This window comes from Xiphias gladius, chromosome 19 (genome assembly GCF_016859285.1).
Source record: "Xiphias gladius isolate SHS-SW01 ecotype Sanya breed wild chromosome 19, ASM1685928v1, whole genome shotgun sequence".
Taxonomy (NCBI): Eukaryota; Metazoa; Chordata; class Actinopteri; order Istiophoriformes; family Xiphiidae; genus Xiphias; species Xiphias gladius.
Genome location: NC_053418.1, coordinates 25,893,543 through 25,913,486, shown reverse-complemented (window position 1 = coordinate 25,913,486; position 19,944 = coordinate 25,893,543). Strand labels below are relative to the sequence as shown.

The following is a 19,944-nucleotide window of genomic DNA, read 5'->3' as shown; positions in this document are numbered from 1 at the left end:
TGAAATATGAAATATACTGAATTGTAACAGAAGAAAGGAGTTAGAGGTGGAAAACATAGAATTTGTTTTTATTCATTTATTTAACACATTTTAGCACTTTCCCACACAGATTAGGTAGGTGATGTATCAGGTAATGCCACAAATAATAATGGAAATACTGCTGCAAATGACAGAAATATTTAAATTTTACAGCCGCTCTTATCTTTATCTATACAGTGGCTTCAGAAAGTATTCAGACATCTTCACTTTTTGCACACTTTGTGTTGTATATTGAATTTAAAATGGAAAAATTCTTGCCCATTAATCTACACTCAATAATCCAAAATGACAAAGTGAAAACATGTTTTTAGAAATTGCAAATTTCAACTCAAAAACCGAGATCTCTCATTTACAAAAGTATTCAGACCCTTAATTCAGTACTTTGTAGAAGCCCCTTTGGCAGCAACTACAGCTTCCAATCTTCTTGGGTAAGTCTCTATGAGCTTTGCACACCTGGATTCGAGCTGTTGGTCCGTTTCTTCCTGGCAGATCCTCTCAAGCTCCATCAGACTGGACGGGAAGAGTTTGTGCTGCTATCTTCAGGTCTATCCACAGATGATAAATGGGGTTTAAGGCTGGGTTTGGGTTGGGCAAATCTTGGACAGTCAGAGAATTGTCCCTGCCATCGAGAAGCCCACTGATAGCATGATGCTGCCACCACCATGCTTCACCGTAGGGATGGTAATAGCCAGTGGACGAGCAGTGGCTGGTGTTCGCCACTCTACCGTGGAGGCCCAATTGGAGTGTTGCTGAGATGGTCGTCCTTCCGGCAGGTTTTCCCCATCTTTGTAGAGGACTTCTGAAACTTTTAGAGTGACCGTTGGGTTCTTTGTCACCTCCCTGACCAAGGCCCTTCTCATTTGGCCAGACAGCCAACTCCGAGAACTCCCTGGACTTCAATTCCTTGGTTTTTGTCCTGACGTGCGGTGTGAATTGTGGGACCTTATATACACAGGTGTGTGCCTTTCTTTCTGTCCAATCAATTCAGTTTGCCCCAGCGGGACTCCAATCAAATTATAGATACATCTCAAGGAAAATTAAAGCAAACCGGATGCACCTGACCGCAATCTGGAGCACCACAGCTAAGGGTCTGGATACTTTGGTGAATGAGAGATTTCATTTTTTTATTTTTAATATATTTGTGGACATTTCTAAAACAATGTTTTCACTTTGACATTATGGATCATTGAGTGTAGATTAACGGGCAAAAATGGAAATTTTAACCATTTAACATTAAATCTACAACACAATACACTGAGCAAAAAGTGAAGGGGTCGGAATACTTTCTGAAGCCACAGTAGCTGTTAAAGGTTGTTTAATAATGTCACTCTGATATGAGTGACATTATAAGAGTATCTGATGAAAGCAGTTTGTATCCGAGCTTAGTCTAATTCATCTTAGTTATACCTCAAATAAGAACAAATGTGTGACGCACACAGAGTTTGTTGTTCACTGGGGACAGTTAGGCAGGCGTAGATGGTTTGGCATGCAAAATTTTAAGTCTGTATACGGACACTGCATTGTTCTATAATGACACTGCATTACCTGTGTGTGTGTAGGAATAAGGAATCGAATGGTCAGGGACATTTTGTGCCCTGCCTCCGCATTAGCGCTCTGGAGAATCACAGTGGCATGTCTGACACCGTCAACATCAATATCATAGCACTTAGGTCAAAACCCCTCTGCGCCTAAACACCGCCCCACAGAGCCGCCAGCATGACTGTAGATTCTTGTCTTGTTACAAAATTCCTTCTTTGTGTTACTATACCTCCACCGCACCTCAGCAAGGAAACACAGTACATGAAAACACAAAGAAGGTATTTCTCAATTCTCAATGAGGATTCACCCAAACTTTATAATGCGTCTTTGCACAGAACTAGGGCTGCAGATTTTGTCTCCCATCACTTTCATAGGATTTCTTTGCAGCCATAATGGACAGGACAAGTGATTAGTGAGACTAATACCTCCTTCAATATATACATGGGCATGTGAGTTTTGTTTTAAGATAGGTGTATAATTTATGATCTGGTATGAGGGCTGATTTTCTTAGTCTCTTGAAATCATTTTAGAGATTTACTGTTTTCAGTGTGTGAAGCCAGATAATTGGAGATTCTGACCTTAGGTTTGAGAGCAGAGTGAGGCAACTGATCACTTAGGTCATGTCCTCTGTGAACAGAGCACCGTGACATGAATGAGCACCCTAAAACTGCACAGACAAAAAATTCTGACCAGGATTTAACTGAATGAGGCAGATTTGCATCTCGCATGAATTAATATCACATGCCAAAATGTACGTTTAAAGTGCTATTGGTTGGTCACCAGGCAGAGAAGCAGTTTATATATACTGTGACTAGAGATTATCTGCTAATCCTGTTAGTGTTCAGTGATTATGTCTTTTTCCTTAGAATGTCTGTTGAGATTCTTTGTGTGTTGCTCTTGTTGTTGTCGGTTGACAAAGACTAGGCTTGTAGTGCTAAAAATGTTATTCTGATCAATGCCCGACCGCAAACATATTGCATTTGTACTTCCTTGTCAGTCAAAGGCTTTTACACAGGAAACCCCACCAAGACACCGAATGTTAAGAAAATGAAAATTTGAAAGAACTAATTTTAAGTTGAATCACTATTGTGTTATATTACTGATATGAGAGCAAAACTGACACTATACTTAAAACAAACTGTCACACAGCGTTACTTTAACACCACCAGGCTGCCCCTACTGAACCACACACACTGACTCCTTGTCCGCAATTGTCCCTGTGTGCCGCAGAGGGAACATGCACATTGGCCTTATTGTCCTCTGACACTTTGTCTCTGCTTTGACTCCAAGCGAGTGTTCAGTGGGTGAGGGACAGACAGGCAGGGAAGGAGCATCTGAAGTATCGCTGATGGACCTCAGTTTTAGTGTCTATATTTAGCATATACTGTGAAACTTCACAATGCGGTAACGGCAGTGTGACGAGTGAGGGCATGTGGATATTACCATATGGTGTAAGGACTGTTAGTGAGTCTGTCAGTCACAGCACACAATGAGTCAAACTGCTGATTTATGGCTTTTATGCAATAAAAGAAGAAGCGGCTAAAATTTTGTCCACCGAAAAGATGGGGGGATTAAAACATCATGATTTTCCAAGGACTGTAGGATAATATACAGCCCTTAAACGTTATCATGAAACTTAATCCGGGAGATTACAATTTAAGCTTTGGCCACAACAGCCTCGGTAGTATTCTTCCTGCATTCCTTAAGAGAAGCACGGGCATGCTCAGGCTGGTTGTGAGTGTGGTGTAAATTTGTCATCAATCAGGAAGTAGCCGTGACAGGGCCAGGAGAGCCGGCGAAGGTGTGGCCTCGCAAACACAGCAAGACAGCATATAGGTAGACAGCATAAAGCCTGACTATAGCACCGATCTGCTGTTACAGTGACTGTCTGCACTTGGACAATGACGCGAACTCTCTTATTGTGGATCCTCATCCTAAATGCCTCACTCAAACCCTCAGGTAGGTGACTGGATACTGTTACAGCCACTCAGCAGAGTGGCTAATTAATAACTAAAGCCTAGGTTTATCTTATCCTATTTATTCAAAGCACTTTACCTTGTGTTAAAGTGATATGTTGTTCCTGGGTATAAAGTAAAAAGTGTCCTAAACCACCAGACTAGATCCAATATGATATAATGTTTTATAAATAAAATGTATTTGAATGTTCTTTCAAGATTCAAAGATACACATGTAACTTCCATCAGTTTTAGGATTATAAATGATATTTGTCTCTGCCTAAAAATATGGTTGATCTATGTTTAGGTGAGTTTATCCTGTCTACATCAGTGATAATGGATTTTTTGGGGACAAAACATGCTCTGGGCCTAACACATCTGACCACTTGAAATGAAATGCTCAAGCACAGTGACTGTGTGCCTTTTGTTGTTAGATTACTACCACACTGATTACCATCTGATATTGCTTCATAAGCCAAGCAAAGGGAGTGGGAATTACTTTAAACACATTTTTGATGTTGTGTATCACTTGTCGGAGCTGGACTTTGGTTCACAACAAAGCCACAAGCCTATTAGGTACTACCTGGCCCTCACGTAGCCATGACTCTGAGTGACTTTGTCATTTCTGTTCAAGCAGTGTTCATTGGCTGGGAAGTACAGTCTGTGGTCAAGAAGTTTCTTTACTTTGGTGACATAATGTAAAGGATGTCGCCCATCAAATGTGGAAAAAAAACGGCACAGTTGACAAAAACTGACTTTGTGACACTCTCTGTGATGTATCAGACACAATTTCTGGTGAAAAGATGGCAAAATCAGGAACTGATGAAATCTACAGAGAACTAAAACAACCAAAAGTAGGAAATATATTTTGTCTAAGTATGTGAAAAATGAGAAGTTTAAACTAAAAGATCTCAATCACTGGTTTCATCTGAGTAGCACAAACTACACTCTCAGTATAGCAAACAATTTAAAATACTATAAATACACCATGGCCACAGGGGCCTAGGTTTGGTTTCAAAAGTATAGTGCACAGAAAAAGTTAAAAAAAAAAAAAAAAAAAAAAAAAAAAAATCTACATCTTCCTCTGCAAAATCGAATGAATCTATCTTTTTTTATCTAATGTGATCAAAAATTGGAATTTCTGAAATTTGTATTTTAACGACTGTATATGTTTTGTAACTGTTACATTTAAACAAATCTAGCACATAAAAAATTATGATGAAATTGTTTATTGTGTTGTCCACATTATGGATAGTACACCAGAAACATTTATACATAAAAAAAACCCTTCTTAAAATGATGTGTCATTGATGGAGATGATGGTGTATTTGCATCTTTACTACAAAGAGATCTGTGCTTTACTGCTTTATCTCTTATTTATGTTCTATTCTGAGAACATTAACTTTCATTTAAAATAAAGTTTTTTAAATCCTAAAAACATGCAGAGGAGGTATGTTTTCAGGCCTGAATAGTGTCTGCAGGTATTCCTTCAGGCTGCTAAAAGACCCCACAAGGTTGGAGAGCCTGTACGTAGTCTGAGAGTGGGACAAAAATAAGACTTTGCCTGGTCATCATACAACGAAAACCAAGCGTGTTTAACCTGACTTGAAGGCTGCTCACAAAACCCTTTGTATTCCTCCTGATAAAGTTATAGAAGGATCCCTTCACTGACAACTAGTTTCCAGGACAGAGCTTCAGGTACTGCGCTGACACTGTATAAACTTCATGTTAATGTGTCATAGCTTGTTATGTGCAGGTCGATTGCCCAAGTTTTTGAGCCCAGCCAAAAGCTACAGCACGCACCATGCGGAGAGTTTAGCAACAATTTTGCACTAATCTGCCTTCATTAGATCTTCAATTCTACTGTGAAGTGTGGTATTAAAAAAAATTATTCTACAACTAACTGTTTTTGTAAAGGATCTGGTCTGCTGCTTCATTTTACTCACCTACAGCTTAAGTTGTATTTTTTTGAAAAGGGAGCTTCATCGTTTTGATTGTAGCAGGTGTCTTTTTTTCTGCTCGGACTGAAGTTCTGCATGGGCCAGGGGCTAGAACAGAGTTTCTCAACTGTAGGATATGGGTCCCATATGGGGTCATTCAATATGCGCATGATAGTCACAGGAGGTGTCAGACCTGACAGAAAGAAACCCTAGGTTATCGGCTTAGCTTCTAAATAAATTCCACACATTGCCGCCCTCACCTTACATTGCTATTATTATATTTTCTCAAATTAGAAATGTTAAAGGACTAGTTTTTTCGCTTTGGGAAATTCGCTTTGTTGTTTTTTTCCAATGTTATGTCTGATTGTGACATTTTTATTGTATTATTGTATTATTACAATTAGTGAGCTATGAGGATGCTATCAATTTGCCCGTGTAAAGCTAGAATTATTTTTCTCTGGGTTGAATGTAAGCAAATGTACACGGGTGTCATTGGGACTCGTTTGCTTGTGTGTTTCTCATAATACTTGGGGGTGTGACATATGAGCCCACTAAAAAGCAAAGCACGGCGTAAGGAAAATGTAGATGAAATCAATTTCACGCTGGCGACAGTGTAAACAAACAGCTACATCTGTGAAAAAAACATGAATTCATGTTTAAATTTCTTTTAAAAAGTTAGTTTCTTTCATACCGCTAGAAGATCACATGTGGCATTACTATACTTCCTCCCTGAAAGAAAAAGTAGGTCACGATTTTGGATCAGTTACCCATAACAAAGTTCTCTGTATAGGTTCAGAAAGATATTTAAATGTATCTCCACAGATGCATAATTCTGCAGAGTAACTCTAGAAACCGAAGAAGTGCATTTCCCAAAATGTCAAACCATTTTTTTAACAGAGGCTTTTAAAGCCAAAGATTATGTCAGTTTTGCTTTCTAAGTTAAAAAAACACCTTTTATCAACTTTCAAGTCTAACTTCTTGTTGTATACCCTATCAAATGAGCATATTCCTTCCTATCACAAACAAACATAATGTGTGTTGTATCCCCACAGAAAGCCATGGAAATGAGTTTGAGGAAGTGAAGGACTATGAGGTGGTTCGACCCGTCAGACTTCACACAGTCAGAAAAAGACATGCAGAGGTACATTTTTCTGTTTTTCAAATTATAGTGTCAGTATCATGAGATACCTTTGTGTTGTTCTTAAATACAAGCGACGGCTGTGATGTTGGTTAGGGGGAAACATAAAACTTACTGAAAGCACAATTTCCCATCTTTATTTTCCACAGTACCTCAGACCAGAGACTATCACGTATGCAATGACAGTGGGAGGAGAACACATTGAAATGCAACTAGAAAAAAATGAGTAAGTTTTTACTTGTCTAAAGCCATGCCTCTGTAACATATAAGGGACAAAAAGACAAGACAAATAGGTGTTCACGTGTTAAAAAATGTCTATAATATTAATCACTTGTTGAACATAAACAGCTGATATTGTCATATTGTTGCTGGTCATTTTTGATGCCTGAAATATAGCAGGTCTTAACATGATGAAAAATTTGAGTTAATGTTTAAAACAATGCTTCAGTGCAACTAACTGGTTTTACTTCTTTTATTTTTTCTTCACAAAATTTGTGGTCTGCATGTAATTCTTGTTTTGTCATTAGACACATTAAAAGCCATGTTACATTTCTATGGATAAAGGTAGATTTTACAGCCTCAGAATCTGAATTCCCTTATTACATATGCGTGTAAATAAAAGTTTGAATTTTTATTTTCAATAAGAACATTTGTTGTGTTTTCCTAGGTCTCAAAAATTGAGGTCATCAAATCTGTAGGAAATGTATTAAAATACAAGCACTGATGTAGCATAGATACCTATTTATTTTTGTCTTTTCATCGTCAGTGGATTACTCACCAAAGACTACACTGAGACTTACTACAAAGAAGATGGGACTCAAGTCACCACAACCCCAAATGACATGGTAAGTATTTCTATTCATGCATTCTGGCGAGTTTCACTTGCACATACAGTAAAATGACTTAATGTGAAATTACAGACACCTGTGTTTTCGAAACCACATGTTTTAATTGTTTTATAATGCTTCTAAGACAAAAGTCAATAAACATTTCTTTGACTGTTAAAAAATAAACAGATTAAAAGGATAGTTTGGATTTTCTCATGTAATAACCCCCTCATCATTCTCATGTCTTTACCAGGATCACTGCTATTATCATGGGAGGATTGTGAATGACAGCAAGTCGTCTGTTAGCATTAGCACTTGTGATGGACTCAGGTGAGCCCTCAAACCACCTCTCTTTAACTTTACTTTTAAGTGTCATCAAAAACTCAAAAAACATGCTGCTCCTATATGATAAATATCCCATAATAACACCTATTCGCATTACGAACAGAATTCATGGAACCAGTTAACAATGTGGAGACTTAAGTTCTTGACATGAACTTAAACCGGCATTAATTGATTTTTTGTGGCCTTTAGGGGCAGCAGAAACACACTGTAAACATAACACCCATGTATTAACAGCTTTTGGGTTGAAATGGCCATCTTGTTAGAAACAGTAGCTTAGTTACATATTCAGCAGATGCTGATTCGTGTTTCCATCCACCTGGCAAATGTAAGACCAATATTCACTCTCCTTTTAGCTCAGTTGCCATTTGGCTCTGGGCAGGAAGTGTAGTCTGCAATGGGTTTATCTGAGCTTTTTTACTAAGAACAGCTGCCTGCTGCATCTGGAAATGACACTGGGTTGACAGTTTAAAACAGTAAAGTTGTGAGACACAAAACCAAAACAATGAGCTGAACGAAGCTAAAATCCTAAATGCTGAAGAGTTCAGAAGAGCTTCGTAGATTAGTGATAATTCTCTTTCCATTGTTAATATAGAAAATATTGATTATAGACGCTTTAATATGCAACCAAATCATAATGAGACGTCTAAAATCTAGCTAGTTGGCTTGGCTGACATTCCAACTTCAGACTTCCCACGTCAGCCCGTTGCTACAAGGTTCAGTTAGCCTCAGTTCATGCCTCTCATATATTAGCATACAGTCAAATCACAGAGCATCAGGTTCTCTAAAAGATAACTAACCAGCATTTGTTTAAAGAAAACAGAAAATAGCGCTCTGAGGGTATTTCCAGAATCCCCACAGAAGCTAACCATCTGGATGAAAACATATTCAGCTCGCTAAATGATAAAAGACATTTTTAATCCATTTCCCATGGTGTGCCTCTTTCTCCGACTTATAACAAAGATGGCAGCCTGCCAGCCACATGAGTGGTCTGGTTACCAGGCCAGCAAAATGGGTTAAAAATTGGCTAGACATCTACATGAGGGGCACAAACTGTGGCTAGGGTCAGTAAGCCAGCTAACATCACTGACCATCTAAGAACATGAATAAATATAAAAATGAAAAGAAGAAATGTATATTTATATTTTATGTTTCAGTGCATTGTGTGTTTGTCAGGTAGCTCACTTGCTCTTGGAAGAAAGGAAATAAAGAAAAAACCAATGGATTTATTTTTGCCTCAAAACAATGTCTGTATAACTAAAAGAAGTACTATGATCTTGGTTTAGGGGTTACTTCAGAACATCTGCGCAGAGGTACCTGATTGAGCCCTTGTCTGGTGGCGATGATGGGGATCATGCAGTGATGACTGTCGATGAGAAGAAGAACTTCACTCCTTCAGTGTGTGGTGTCACCAACACCAGCTGGAGTGATGACTTTGAACCCCCAACGAGCCGCAGCCGCTCCAGATCAGGGGTAAAAACATTTCTGTCAAAACCCCCCCGTACTGTTTAAGGTTATCAGGCCATTTGATCTGAGGTTTTGCAGCACTAACACATCATTCAGTCTAGTAATTGCATGGTCTATAAAGACCATGCAATTTTCAAGCTTAAAGAGTGCATTAACTAAAAAGTGCCTTTATCTGCTTTATTCTTTTGCCCTCCAGGCTGTATCTATTATCCAGCAAAAGAAATACATTGAGCTCTTCCTTGTTGCTGATAACCGTGAGGTAAGATATAGTGTAAACTTCAAAATTTGAAATAACATACATTAAAATAGCGGAAATTTAAAATAAAGTAAGAGTCATAATAATAATTTTCAGTCTAATTTGGTTTGCCTTCTTGTAAATTACCAGACTTATCTTCCTAATGTTTGTAAATCTCAACTATGTGGTGATGCAATTAGAAACAGACACGAATGCTAACATTTTTGGAGTATTTGGTCTGGTTCTGATGACATATTGTTATCAGTGTGTCATCATAAATCCTGTTGGGAATTTATAATGAATCAACTGCTGAGAAACAGGATGTGACTCTGCTCTAACATGATGAAATGGTATTTCAGTATGTGAAGATGAAGCGAGATCAGAGAGAGCTGAGAAAGAAGATATTTGAAATGGTCAACTTTGTCAACTTGGTGAGTCAGTGCTTTTGCTATTTAAGGAAAAATTCCAAGGCATAAATGTTACATAACCACTCAGCTGGTCAACAATTTAAGTTTGAGTGTTTGGACTCGATTATATCTGTTTTGTTACATTTCAGCCATATTTCCGATTCTTGTGATTTGTTCAGCCCTAAAAGTGTCCAGAAAGTTTGGTCTCTTTTCTGTATAAAATGAACAGTGTAGTTGTTCCCTTTCTCATGGTGTCTTTCTGGGGATCTCCTGCTGGTGTTGTTTGCAGGTCTATAAGCCCCTGAGGACCTTCATTGCTCTGGTTGGGCTAGAGATCTGGTCCAATGGTGACTTGATCACTGTGACCCCCCCGGCCGGAGCCAACCTGGACGCTTTCACGAGGTGGAGGAACTCTGAACTGGTCAAGAGGAAAAAGCATGACAACGCACATCTCATTAGGTCTGAATAGTCTGAATAAATTAATAAATAAATAACATCCAAATTGTCTCAAATGTGGAAAAATGCCTCTTATGGGTGAAATATGTAGTGTATTGAATGGAGAAAGATTTCGTTTAAGACTTTTGTTGCTTACATACTGACTCCTACTGGCATGGAGTTAGTATTCAAAATTAAGCTGACAGCAAATTAAATAAAATGCAGTGATTTCTGCACTTAACTTTATTAAATAAAACAAACAAAAGAAGACAGCTCTGGTTTGTTTTAAGAAGCAAACCAGAGCTGTCATGTATGTTTCCTAGTTTAACCACTTTGAAGCATCAGTTGTTAATGTTCTGGAACTTTTAGGTTTCCACATCATGCTTGTGTAACTTGTGTGTAAATCCATATTGGATCATGCCCATCATTTTTTTCAAATTCAGATTTCAGGGAAGTACAGATGTCTAAATAAGCTGAACAAACGTGATTGAAAGTTACTTTTGGCTTATCAGCTCAGCCACCCTAAATCTGTTGATGCCAGAGTAAACTCTCCTCCCCACAAAAAACCCTGTGGAACAGGAGTTTTAAAATTTAAATGGCTGGTTAACTTTTCATGCTAAGTAAATTTTATAGTGCCAGGTTAGTTAATATTTACGTGATAAGTCATTTCAGTCAAATCATGCCTTTGTGAAACTGGTAAATTGAACAAAATAAGTAACCAAATAAGAGCCTGCAGAACTGCTAATGCTAACCATCCGCCTACATCTCCTGTGAATAGAGATGTTTTTTGTTTATTTCAAATAGTCAATATCTAAGTTTAGAGTATAAATAGAGAACTATATGGATGGATAGCATAGATATGGCCTAGTCACAATTAATATTCACAGTGTTTCTCATCTTGTCTTTCCTTGTCTTTCAGTGGTATTGACTTTGACGGCGCAACTGTGGGACTGGCTTTCATTGGGACTCTTTGCTCTGGTAACTCTGTTGGGGTAGTACAGGTGAGGTGTTCCAGGTAGACAGGAAGACCTGTTCTGTTATTTGAATCGTATCTTGTATGTTATATTCCTGGTTGGGTGCAATGTTAGCAACCAAGGAATTTTCACCATACTAGGAGCATGGCTCTAGGGATCGCAATGATGGTTTATCAGTCAGTGGCTCCCTTTGGACCAGTGCTAAAATATCTCAACAACTATTGGTGTCTTGAGGTCAAATGCTAAGTTTGTGGACGATCTCCTGAGCCTTCCTGTTGCGGCACCATCAGGTCAATATTTTCAATTAGCAAGTGAAGTATTTCAAATCTACTCAATGGATTGGAACAACATTTTGTACAGACATTCATGGTTCCCAGATGATGTATCCTACTGGCTTTTTTCCTTGCTTCACCATGAAGTTCACATTTGTGGTATTGAGTGAAATGTCTCTAAAATTGTTGGATGGATTGATGTGATATTTGGTCCAGACATTCAAGTTCCCCTCAGGGGAAGAACTTGTGTAATAACTTTAGTGTTCCCTTAACATTTTTATCTAGCACCATCATCGGGTCAAAATAAAAATGAATTTGTCCAATCCTTTGGTTTATGACCAAAAACCTGCAAAAAACCCCATTCCCATTAGCCTCAACTGCACTTTGTGTTTAGCACTAAATAGAAAATGTTAGCATGCAAACACATGACACTACTGTATGTTAGCATTGTCACTGTTAGAATTCAGCTCAAAGCAACACTGTGCAGCCTCAGTACAGCTTCACAGAGCTGATAGCATGGCTGTAGACGTGTTACTCTATGAGTAATGGAAAGAGACAGCCAATAATTGCTTAAGTCAGTGCAAAAACTGAGGCAGATCTGTGTCTCTGTAGTCAGTATATGTAACTTTCCCTACCTCTGTATATTTATTTTAGTATCAGAAAACAATCAAACATTAATATCCATTCTTTGAAATATCATTTTGCCAACCAAGTTCCCTATTATCATCAATAGTGAGCAAAATTTGAACCATTTGTTAACTATTATTTTAAAGCAGAACTGTCATTTTTGTCAAATGGTGATATAAAACTCTTCCACTGTAGTGCAGAAGACATCTAGACTCTTCCACGGAAATAGAGGAACTCTGTCAGTAAATGCAAAAAGCCTCAACATCAGAAAACAGATATTTTTTTATCGTATGTTAACTGGCTAACCTTGTTGTATGTTTGCTTTAAACAGATGTAAAATGCTGATAAGAGTGAGTAAATTTAAAGAGTTACACTCATATAACTGGTGGTCTGTTATCTCTCAGGATCACAGTGACCGGGCCATTGCAGTGGGAGCTACACTGGCTCATGAGATGGGCCATAACCTGGGCATGGACCATGATGACTCCAGTGCCTGCATTTGTGCTGGGGACACCTGCATCATGGCTGCAGCCCTCAGGTGAGAAAAAAATCATTCAAGAGTCTCACTCAAAAGCCATCTCTATAAAGGTAGATCAGACATTGATTCTGTCAGTAAAATACTGTTTTGTTTAACAAGCATATAATGACAAAGTTTTTATAGAAGTTAGCTAACCATACCTATATAGCCCAGTCCTCATCTCTGCTTGAGGCTAGGGGCTTGAAGGCTACAATAGCTGCTACTAGCATAATATACTAGATTCTCCATCAGAACTGTCAGCGGTCAAGTGGCATTGTGGGCAAAGTAGGCACCATATTTTGACAAGGAACAAAAATGTGTGGAATAAAAATGACCATATTTCTGATTCTGCTGCATCAATTTTGATTCTTTTTTTTTAATGGAAGACATTTTGACATCTCTCAGTAGAAAAAGTCCAGGGTCTAAATAATAACATAATAATAAAAGCGTTTAGATGCTTTGGTTTCAGGTATCCCTGTATTGCGCATTCTGACTGACTTTCACACTGTCATGACTTAGAGGGACATTTTAGTGATGGAACCATTAATGCTGTTAATCTCATTACTTACACTTGTGCTTTTCCCACTATTACAAGTGAAATTATCTGCTGTGAAAAAGGCCTATAGAAAAAGCTGGATCCAAGCAAAACGATTTTCTGAGAGGATTAGTTGTAGAGATAAATGCTGTAGAGGAAGACAAGGCATCTCTGTGTTCGGAAAACTTGCTGTTACTAATTGTGGTTCAGAGAATGTGACTATGGCGTTAATAAGGTTAACGTGTTGTTTTTTCCTCAGCTGGAACGTTCCTCGGTCTTTCAGTAGCTGCAGCAGCAATAAATATGAAAGATACCTGACAAGCCGCAGACCCAGCTGTCTGCTTGACAAACCAGACTACACGAGTTTGGTGTCTCTTTCAGTCTGCGGAAACGGGTTTGTGGAGACAGGAGAGCAGTGCGACTGTGGCACCGTGGAGGTAAATAAAACTAACAAGCACTCATTCAAGCATCATGTGATTTTATAGTATTGCACTGAAAGTGCAGTTGTTTTCTGAGCATAAGACACAACACCTTATTTTATTTGTCTGATCCCGACTCTTCTTTGGAAATGAAGATGCCTGAAATGCACCCACACATGTAAGAAAAGAAAATTAGAGTCAGTCGTCTTCTAAAAGTGACTGGAGGCAGATACATTAATGTGAACTAACAGTGAAATGATACAAAATCCTAAAGCTCTTTTTAAAATTTTTGGCAAGTACATAAGGCACCAGTGTCTAAGAGCCCGTACATCCAGGCTCAGAAACAGCTATTTTCATTAGGCTGTTATTCAGTTGATCGGCACTAACTGCTCACTGTGTACAGTGTTTTTAAAGTGCTTAAATCACTATGTGCTATTACTAAATCATTATGATTGGTACGTTTATAGTGTAAACAGCAGTGTTCACTTTACTTATTCTGCTACCTAAAATAGTTTTGCACAAAACCTTTACAGTTATTTATTACATACTTTTTTATTATTTTTTAGAAGTTGCTTTATCTTGATGAATCGATTTTAATATTTACAATGAACATCTACAGTTTACAAGCCTTCATTTCAGGCTTCAGAATTATTCTTTGAAAGAACCTGATGCCTTTTATACATAACATCAGTTAAGCGTAACAGTAAAGTTTTGATTGCGAAGTACACTCCTATGAGAATCATGCTGAGCTGTAAATATGTCCAGACCTGTTCTCGTCCTCTGCTGGATGTGTTTGGTTGCTGCTCGCCACATCTTTCAAAAGCTCTATGGAGCTTTAATTCATATGATAACGCATCACAGCCCTTACTACATTCCTTTTTCATGCTACTTAGGCATTATGGTGCAATACCACAAACAGTAATGTAGGAATACCACAAGTATTGTAAGAAGCTGAAAACAAGTTATACCCATCAGAAAATGTCAATTTAGCTTAAACTCTAAGGGATGAGAACGCCCAAAAAACAAAAAAAGATCTTAATATACACAATATACACAAACAGTAAAGTACGTCTAAAAACACAGGAACATTACTGAGGGGACCGTAACCGAAGGAAGTTACACAGCATGATAGAAGTAAGAATTAATAACAGCCTTGCAACACCTATGTTCTCCTTATAGGAGTGCACCAACCCATGTTGCAATGCCACCACCTGCACTCTGAATGAGGGTTCACAGTGTGCTGAAGGGGACTGCTGTGAGAACTGTAAGGTGAGTAAATATGGATTAATACATGCTGCTGTATTTGCTGCAACGTGGTGTTTGTTCTGGTCAGCCCTCTGGTGGGCATTTGAGCTATTTGACCTTGCTCCAGAAAAAATAATAATAATGTTGTCTAGATTCCATTTTTAAAGTCTCCCCCCCTCCACTCAAAAATGTGTTTTGCTCATTTTTACTTCACTTGGATGTCTGTGCTTCACTGTGCAGAATGATTTCTGTGCAGAGTTTGACAATGGAAGGCAATGAAAGTTGTTCTGTGCAAAACCCTCACTCTGAGTGTGTGTTCGCAACTTGTTTCCGCTGCCCCAAAGTGGCCAAAAAACTGTTTCTGTTCATTAAAGGCAAGCGACCTCTAAAACCAAAAGAGAAACTAGTGTAAGTGTAATTTCAAAAAGTTTTTCCCAAAAGACATTTGATACTATTCAACATCACATGGCCTTAAATCCTTGGTTAACTATGTTAAATAAAACAGTGGCTGACAAGCGTGTCGGGGCATTTGCACACCACCGCCACAAATAAGGCAAAGCAAGGCATGGTTATTAATGTGGCACTATGAATGCACTGAGGCACTTACTTAGTGCACGTGTGAAGCGTCACATAATTAAGTACAGTAAACAATGATATGATATGTAATCTGATCGACTCCGACTCCCACCTCCGCACAGATCCTGCCCCCCACCAGGGAGTGCCGCAGTAAGCAGGATGATTGTGATCTGTCAGAGTACTGTGACGGGAAGAGCGCCACCTGTCCTGAGGACGTGTTTGCTGTGAATGGCATCCCATGTGACGGAGGCCTGGGATACTGCTACAATGGCCAGTGTCCACAGAGGCAAAACCAGTGTGTCAAGATGTATGGACCAAGTGAGAGTCCTTTTCTTACATAGATTAAAAGCTATAATATTTAAATAGGTTTACAAAAAAACCAAAAAAAACCAAAAAACACTTCCTTCCATCCTTCCATCCAAAATCCTGCCATTTCATCAGGTGCTATAGAGGCCCGTCCGTCCTGCTATCACCAGAACACCAGAGGAACCTACTATGGCTTCTGCAGGCGCCCCTCAAACGACCGGTACATCCCCTGCCAGCGAGAGTGAGTCTCAGCAACACATACAGTTTGATAGTTACTCTGTAATGGCCCTTACTTATATTCTTGGTAGTTTAATAAGCAGAAAGTACCTTTACTTTGCAAAATAGGCTGGAATATTGGCTCTATTGAATTGGAACACATACAGAGCTGACCTTCTCTTTCCTTTGCAGAGACATGTTTTGTGGGAAGCTCATCTGCCACAATGGTAATGATAACCCAAACTATGGCCGCATGGTGAGGGTTGGTGACTGCAAGGCAGCTTTCTTCGATGACTACACTAAAGACTACGGCCAGGTGGACACTGGGACTAAATGTGGGGTTGGAAAGGTAATAGGCTGTCTGATTGTCTGCAATTTTTTTTGTTTTTTTTTGTTGTTGCTGCTACTCATTCTGTAAATGTGTTTCATGATCACTGCTGCAGTGCTAAATCCACAGTTTGTATTACAGTAACCAGTGTCTCTGGAGCCTGTTCAATGCCAGTGACTGTCCTGTGTTTTTTCAAGGTGTGCAGCCAGAATCAGTGCGTAGATCTTGAGACAGCTTACAAAAACACAAACTGTTCTGCAGAATGCCCAGGCCATGCTGTAAGTACACACCAACACCGCCCAAAGTTTGGTTAAGTTAAGTTTAGTTTACTTTACTTTAGTTTAATTTGGATGTTGTGTTTAATGGCACCCTGCGTTAACAGAGGCACTGCTGCCGCACGGTGTCATTAAACAAGACCTCTGAGAACATCTGATAATCACGGGATCTCCTTTGGGTTCGTCAGGTGTGCAATCACAGGAGTGAGTGTCAGTGTGAGCCTGGATGGATTCCTCCTTACTGCAATTCAGAAGATGAAGCTTTCCGTACTCTTTCTACTGGTACCTACAATTGTTGATTAACATCATGTAAATACACTGATCAGCCACAACATTAAAACCAGTTATGGTATGTATGTTGTGGCTGAGTGGTGTGTGTGTATATATGTGTGTATATATGTGTGTGTATATATATATATATATATATATATATATATATATATGTGTATATGTATATATGTGTATATATATATATATACATACATGTATGTATGTATGTATGTATGTATGTATGTATGTATGTATGTATATATATATATATATATATATATATATATATATATATTTATATATATATATACATACATGTATGTATGTATGTATATATATGTATATGTATGTATATATGTGTGTGTGTGTGTGTGTATATATACACATATATGTATAAAATTAATATTGAACTTGAATGACTGATGTTGCACTGCTGCAGCCAAACAAAACTGATTTTTGTCCCATTTCTGCAGGACAAACTGTTGCCATTGCAGTGATAGTTATACTAGTGGTTCTAGGTATCATCGCTGCCGTGGTAGGGTTCGTCTGGAAAACCCGACAACGTCCCATGTTGCCAATGTAAGTAATGGTCACCCTGTTGCAGGTCCTGGTGTGGCTATGATACTGTTAACTCCCCTTTGTGAGGGTTGAGAGCCCCGCAGATTGAATCTTTCTTTTTATAATAGGGCACATGCCCAGAGGAAGCAGCCGGCAGAGGACAGATCCATTCACCGCCTAAACAAAGCACCAGTTTCCAGTCAACCCAAGCCAGTGCCAAAGGTAATGTGTGGGAATATACTGTGTTGAGTTGGGACACAGAAAAGAACTTCATTGCATGTCCTAACAACATCTGAAATTTTAGACTGGAAGGCCAAAGCCCAAAGGACCTCCACCTCCACCACCTCCAGCAGGGAACAGACCTAAGCCCCCGAGCCACAACTACATAGCTGCACGTCAGGTAACTCTCATTTCTCCGGAAAGTGACACTGCCACATTGCACACAGTTTATAGGCTTCTGATACTGGGTTAAACCCCACAACTTTGCTGTGATTCAATCAAACTCTTCCGAACTTAAACAACAGCGATCAAACTGGGAGGGAAAGCACGGTCTGCACCAACCACAGTGCAAGAGGGTGCAAAATGCAAACTGCACTGATGCTCATTCACAGTTATTTCTCCAAGTGTTACAAACTTTTATGGAAACCACAGAGGAAGAGCACAGACAAGATCATAAGTTTTGTATTTCTCATGTTGCCAAAATCTCCAATCTGATTGGATGATAAGACTGTGTCCAATAAAGACGCTTCACCAGAACCTAAATTATTCAAACACAAACCTGTATTAGAAAAACTGGACTTAATCACTCAGTTTTGCTGAAAAAAATATCATTTGTACTTGTGACTGCACACAAACTGGGAATAAAACAGAGCTTTTTCTTTAGTCACTCAATATATATTTTGTAATACATTTCTTTTCCTGTAGGGTCTGAGGGCAGTACCTCCACCAAAGGTCTGATGTCAGACACAGTGCCACCTGTAAATAAAGATGGGGAGGCTCACCTTTGTCCATCTTCCCCAACAAGAGGCTACCGGCTATTGGGAGAGGCAGAGAAAAGTTTTTATCAAAGGCTACCTGTCATGACCCCTTCCTCTGCAGTCTTCTCACTGCGATGCTGTCTGAAGCGCCCGGTGTGTTTGCAGCAGTGATGGGCAGACGGCAGGAGGGAAAAAACTGGACGCTAAATTGTTACTTGCATGCCATGCACTGAGGAATTGTTATTACAGGGATGAACTTTTTGTCTTTAAGGAAATTTTTTCTAATACTGTAAGGTTAGGGTTAGTGCAGCTCGAAACAGCTCTGGCCCCAAATGTGAGCTATATCATTTAATACATTTTCTTATTTTGTAACAGGAATGGTACAGAATATTGCACAAGACTGGATTTAACTGTCAAAATGTATTAAGCAGCTGCAGTGATTTAATATTGTATGTCGTTTGTCTAACTATCAAAGATACCCTGAATCGTTTTGTTAAACTTTGTGTGATGATCTAAAATTTCTGGTCCACTATCTTGCAATGCAATAGAAATGCCAAGTCACAGATTTCAGATTCAGAAACAGAACTAAATGAGAAACAGTATAAGAACTGTGTATACAAATGAGTATAAGAACCCTGCCACTCAAAAGTTTTCTAATACGCTACATGCAGCATTTTTAGTTAGATCTCAAGCAGTGTCTTCATTGAAAATACTGTAAAATAAGGAAATGCAAGAGTAGATAAAGGTTGTTGATCTTAGTTATATGTTCATAAGATATAGTTGGTCTATCAATTTATGTTTACAAGATCACAGTTCTTTCCCTTTTTCTTGGAGCACTTTGGAAGTTTATATTCAGTAAGTTAGACACACGTCAGAATCGAAAATATGCAGCATGTTGTCTGCTGGAGGTTGAAGATCAAGTTTATTTTAAGATAAATTACGTGTCATCACGGCTTTTATGTTATGATGTGAGGGTACACTGTTTGAGATTCAACCAAAACTTGTGAGTGTAGGTTGTTCTGAATTGTCATTACTAATGTGGCTTATGTAAATAGATTTTTGCAATGCACCTTTGTCAAACTGCTGCTTCTCTCAAATGAGTTCACTATGTGAAAATGCATATAATGTAAAAAACTGAAAAAAAGAGCTCGATATCCAGGTTTCATTGTAGTACTGAGTAAGAATATGGTGTTTTTTTTTCTGTGCTGCAAAGCTTTAAAAAAAAGCAGGTGTAGCATTGTAGAAAAAGCCTTGTGAGCAGTGAGGGTCCAACAAGCAGTGAGATTTCATATTACTATGGATTAAACAAGTATCTGAAAAAAAAAAAAAACCACTTGTCCCATGTTTTGTTAAAGGAAGCCATAATCCAGGTGGTAGTAATATTGATGTTAGACTGAATAAATATCACTCTTCTCTGCTTTAACAGCTTGCTCTTGAGCAAGGCATTAACCCCAGACTCTCCTAGTGAAGGGGGTGGTGATGTACCGGGCAGCTTAAGAATGTCTTGAGTGTGTCACTGAAAAAG

The 19,944-nt window shown here is 38.7% G+C and overlaps 1 protein-coding gene across 3 annotated transcripts; it reads left to right on the top strand.

The window, feature by feature from the left end:
* The first annotated feature begins 1,109 nt into the window (after nucleotides 1–1,109).
* adam28 (ADAM metallopeptidase domain 28) lies at nucleotides 1,110–19,920 on the top strand. Of its 3 annotated transcripts, XM_040154129.1 has the most exons (23): nucleotides 1,117–1,141; nucleotides 3,460–3,537; nucleotides 6,526–6,614; nucleotides 6,761–6,837; nucleotides 7,378–7,456; nucleotides 7,692–7,768; nucleotides 9,067–9,253; nucleotides 9,444–9,506; nucleotides 9,842–9,913; nucleotides 10,179–10,348; nucleotides 11,244–11,325; nucleotides 12,602–12,735; nucleotides 13,509–13,686; nucleotides 14,848–14,937; nucleotides 15,612–15,807; nucleotides 15,931–16,036; nucleotides 16,204–16,360; nucleotides 16,537–16,617; nucleotides 16,803–16,896; nucleotides 17,358–17,463; nucleotides 17,571–17,664; nucleotides 17,747–17,842; nucleotides 18,367–19,920. In XM_040154129.1, the coding sequence occupies exons 2-23, from the start codon at nucleotides 3,480–3,482 to the stop codon at nucleotides 18,397–18,399; spliced, it is 2,319 nt and encodes a 772-aa protein (XP_040010063.1). In that variant the 5' UTR covers nucleotides 1,117–1,141; nucleotides 3,460–3,479; the 3' UTR covers nucleotides 18,400–19,920. The 3 variants fall into 3 exon arrangements, with proteins under 3 accessions (XP_040010064.1, XP_040010063.1, XP_040010062.1); XM_040154130.1 differs by lacking the exon at nucleotides 3,460–3,537 and having other exon boundaries at nucleotides 1,110–1,141; XM_040154128.1 differs by lacking the exon at nucleotides 1,117–1,141 and having other exon boundaries at nucleotides 3,384–3,537.
* Nucleotides 19,921–19,944: the final 24 nt, after the last annotated feature.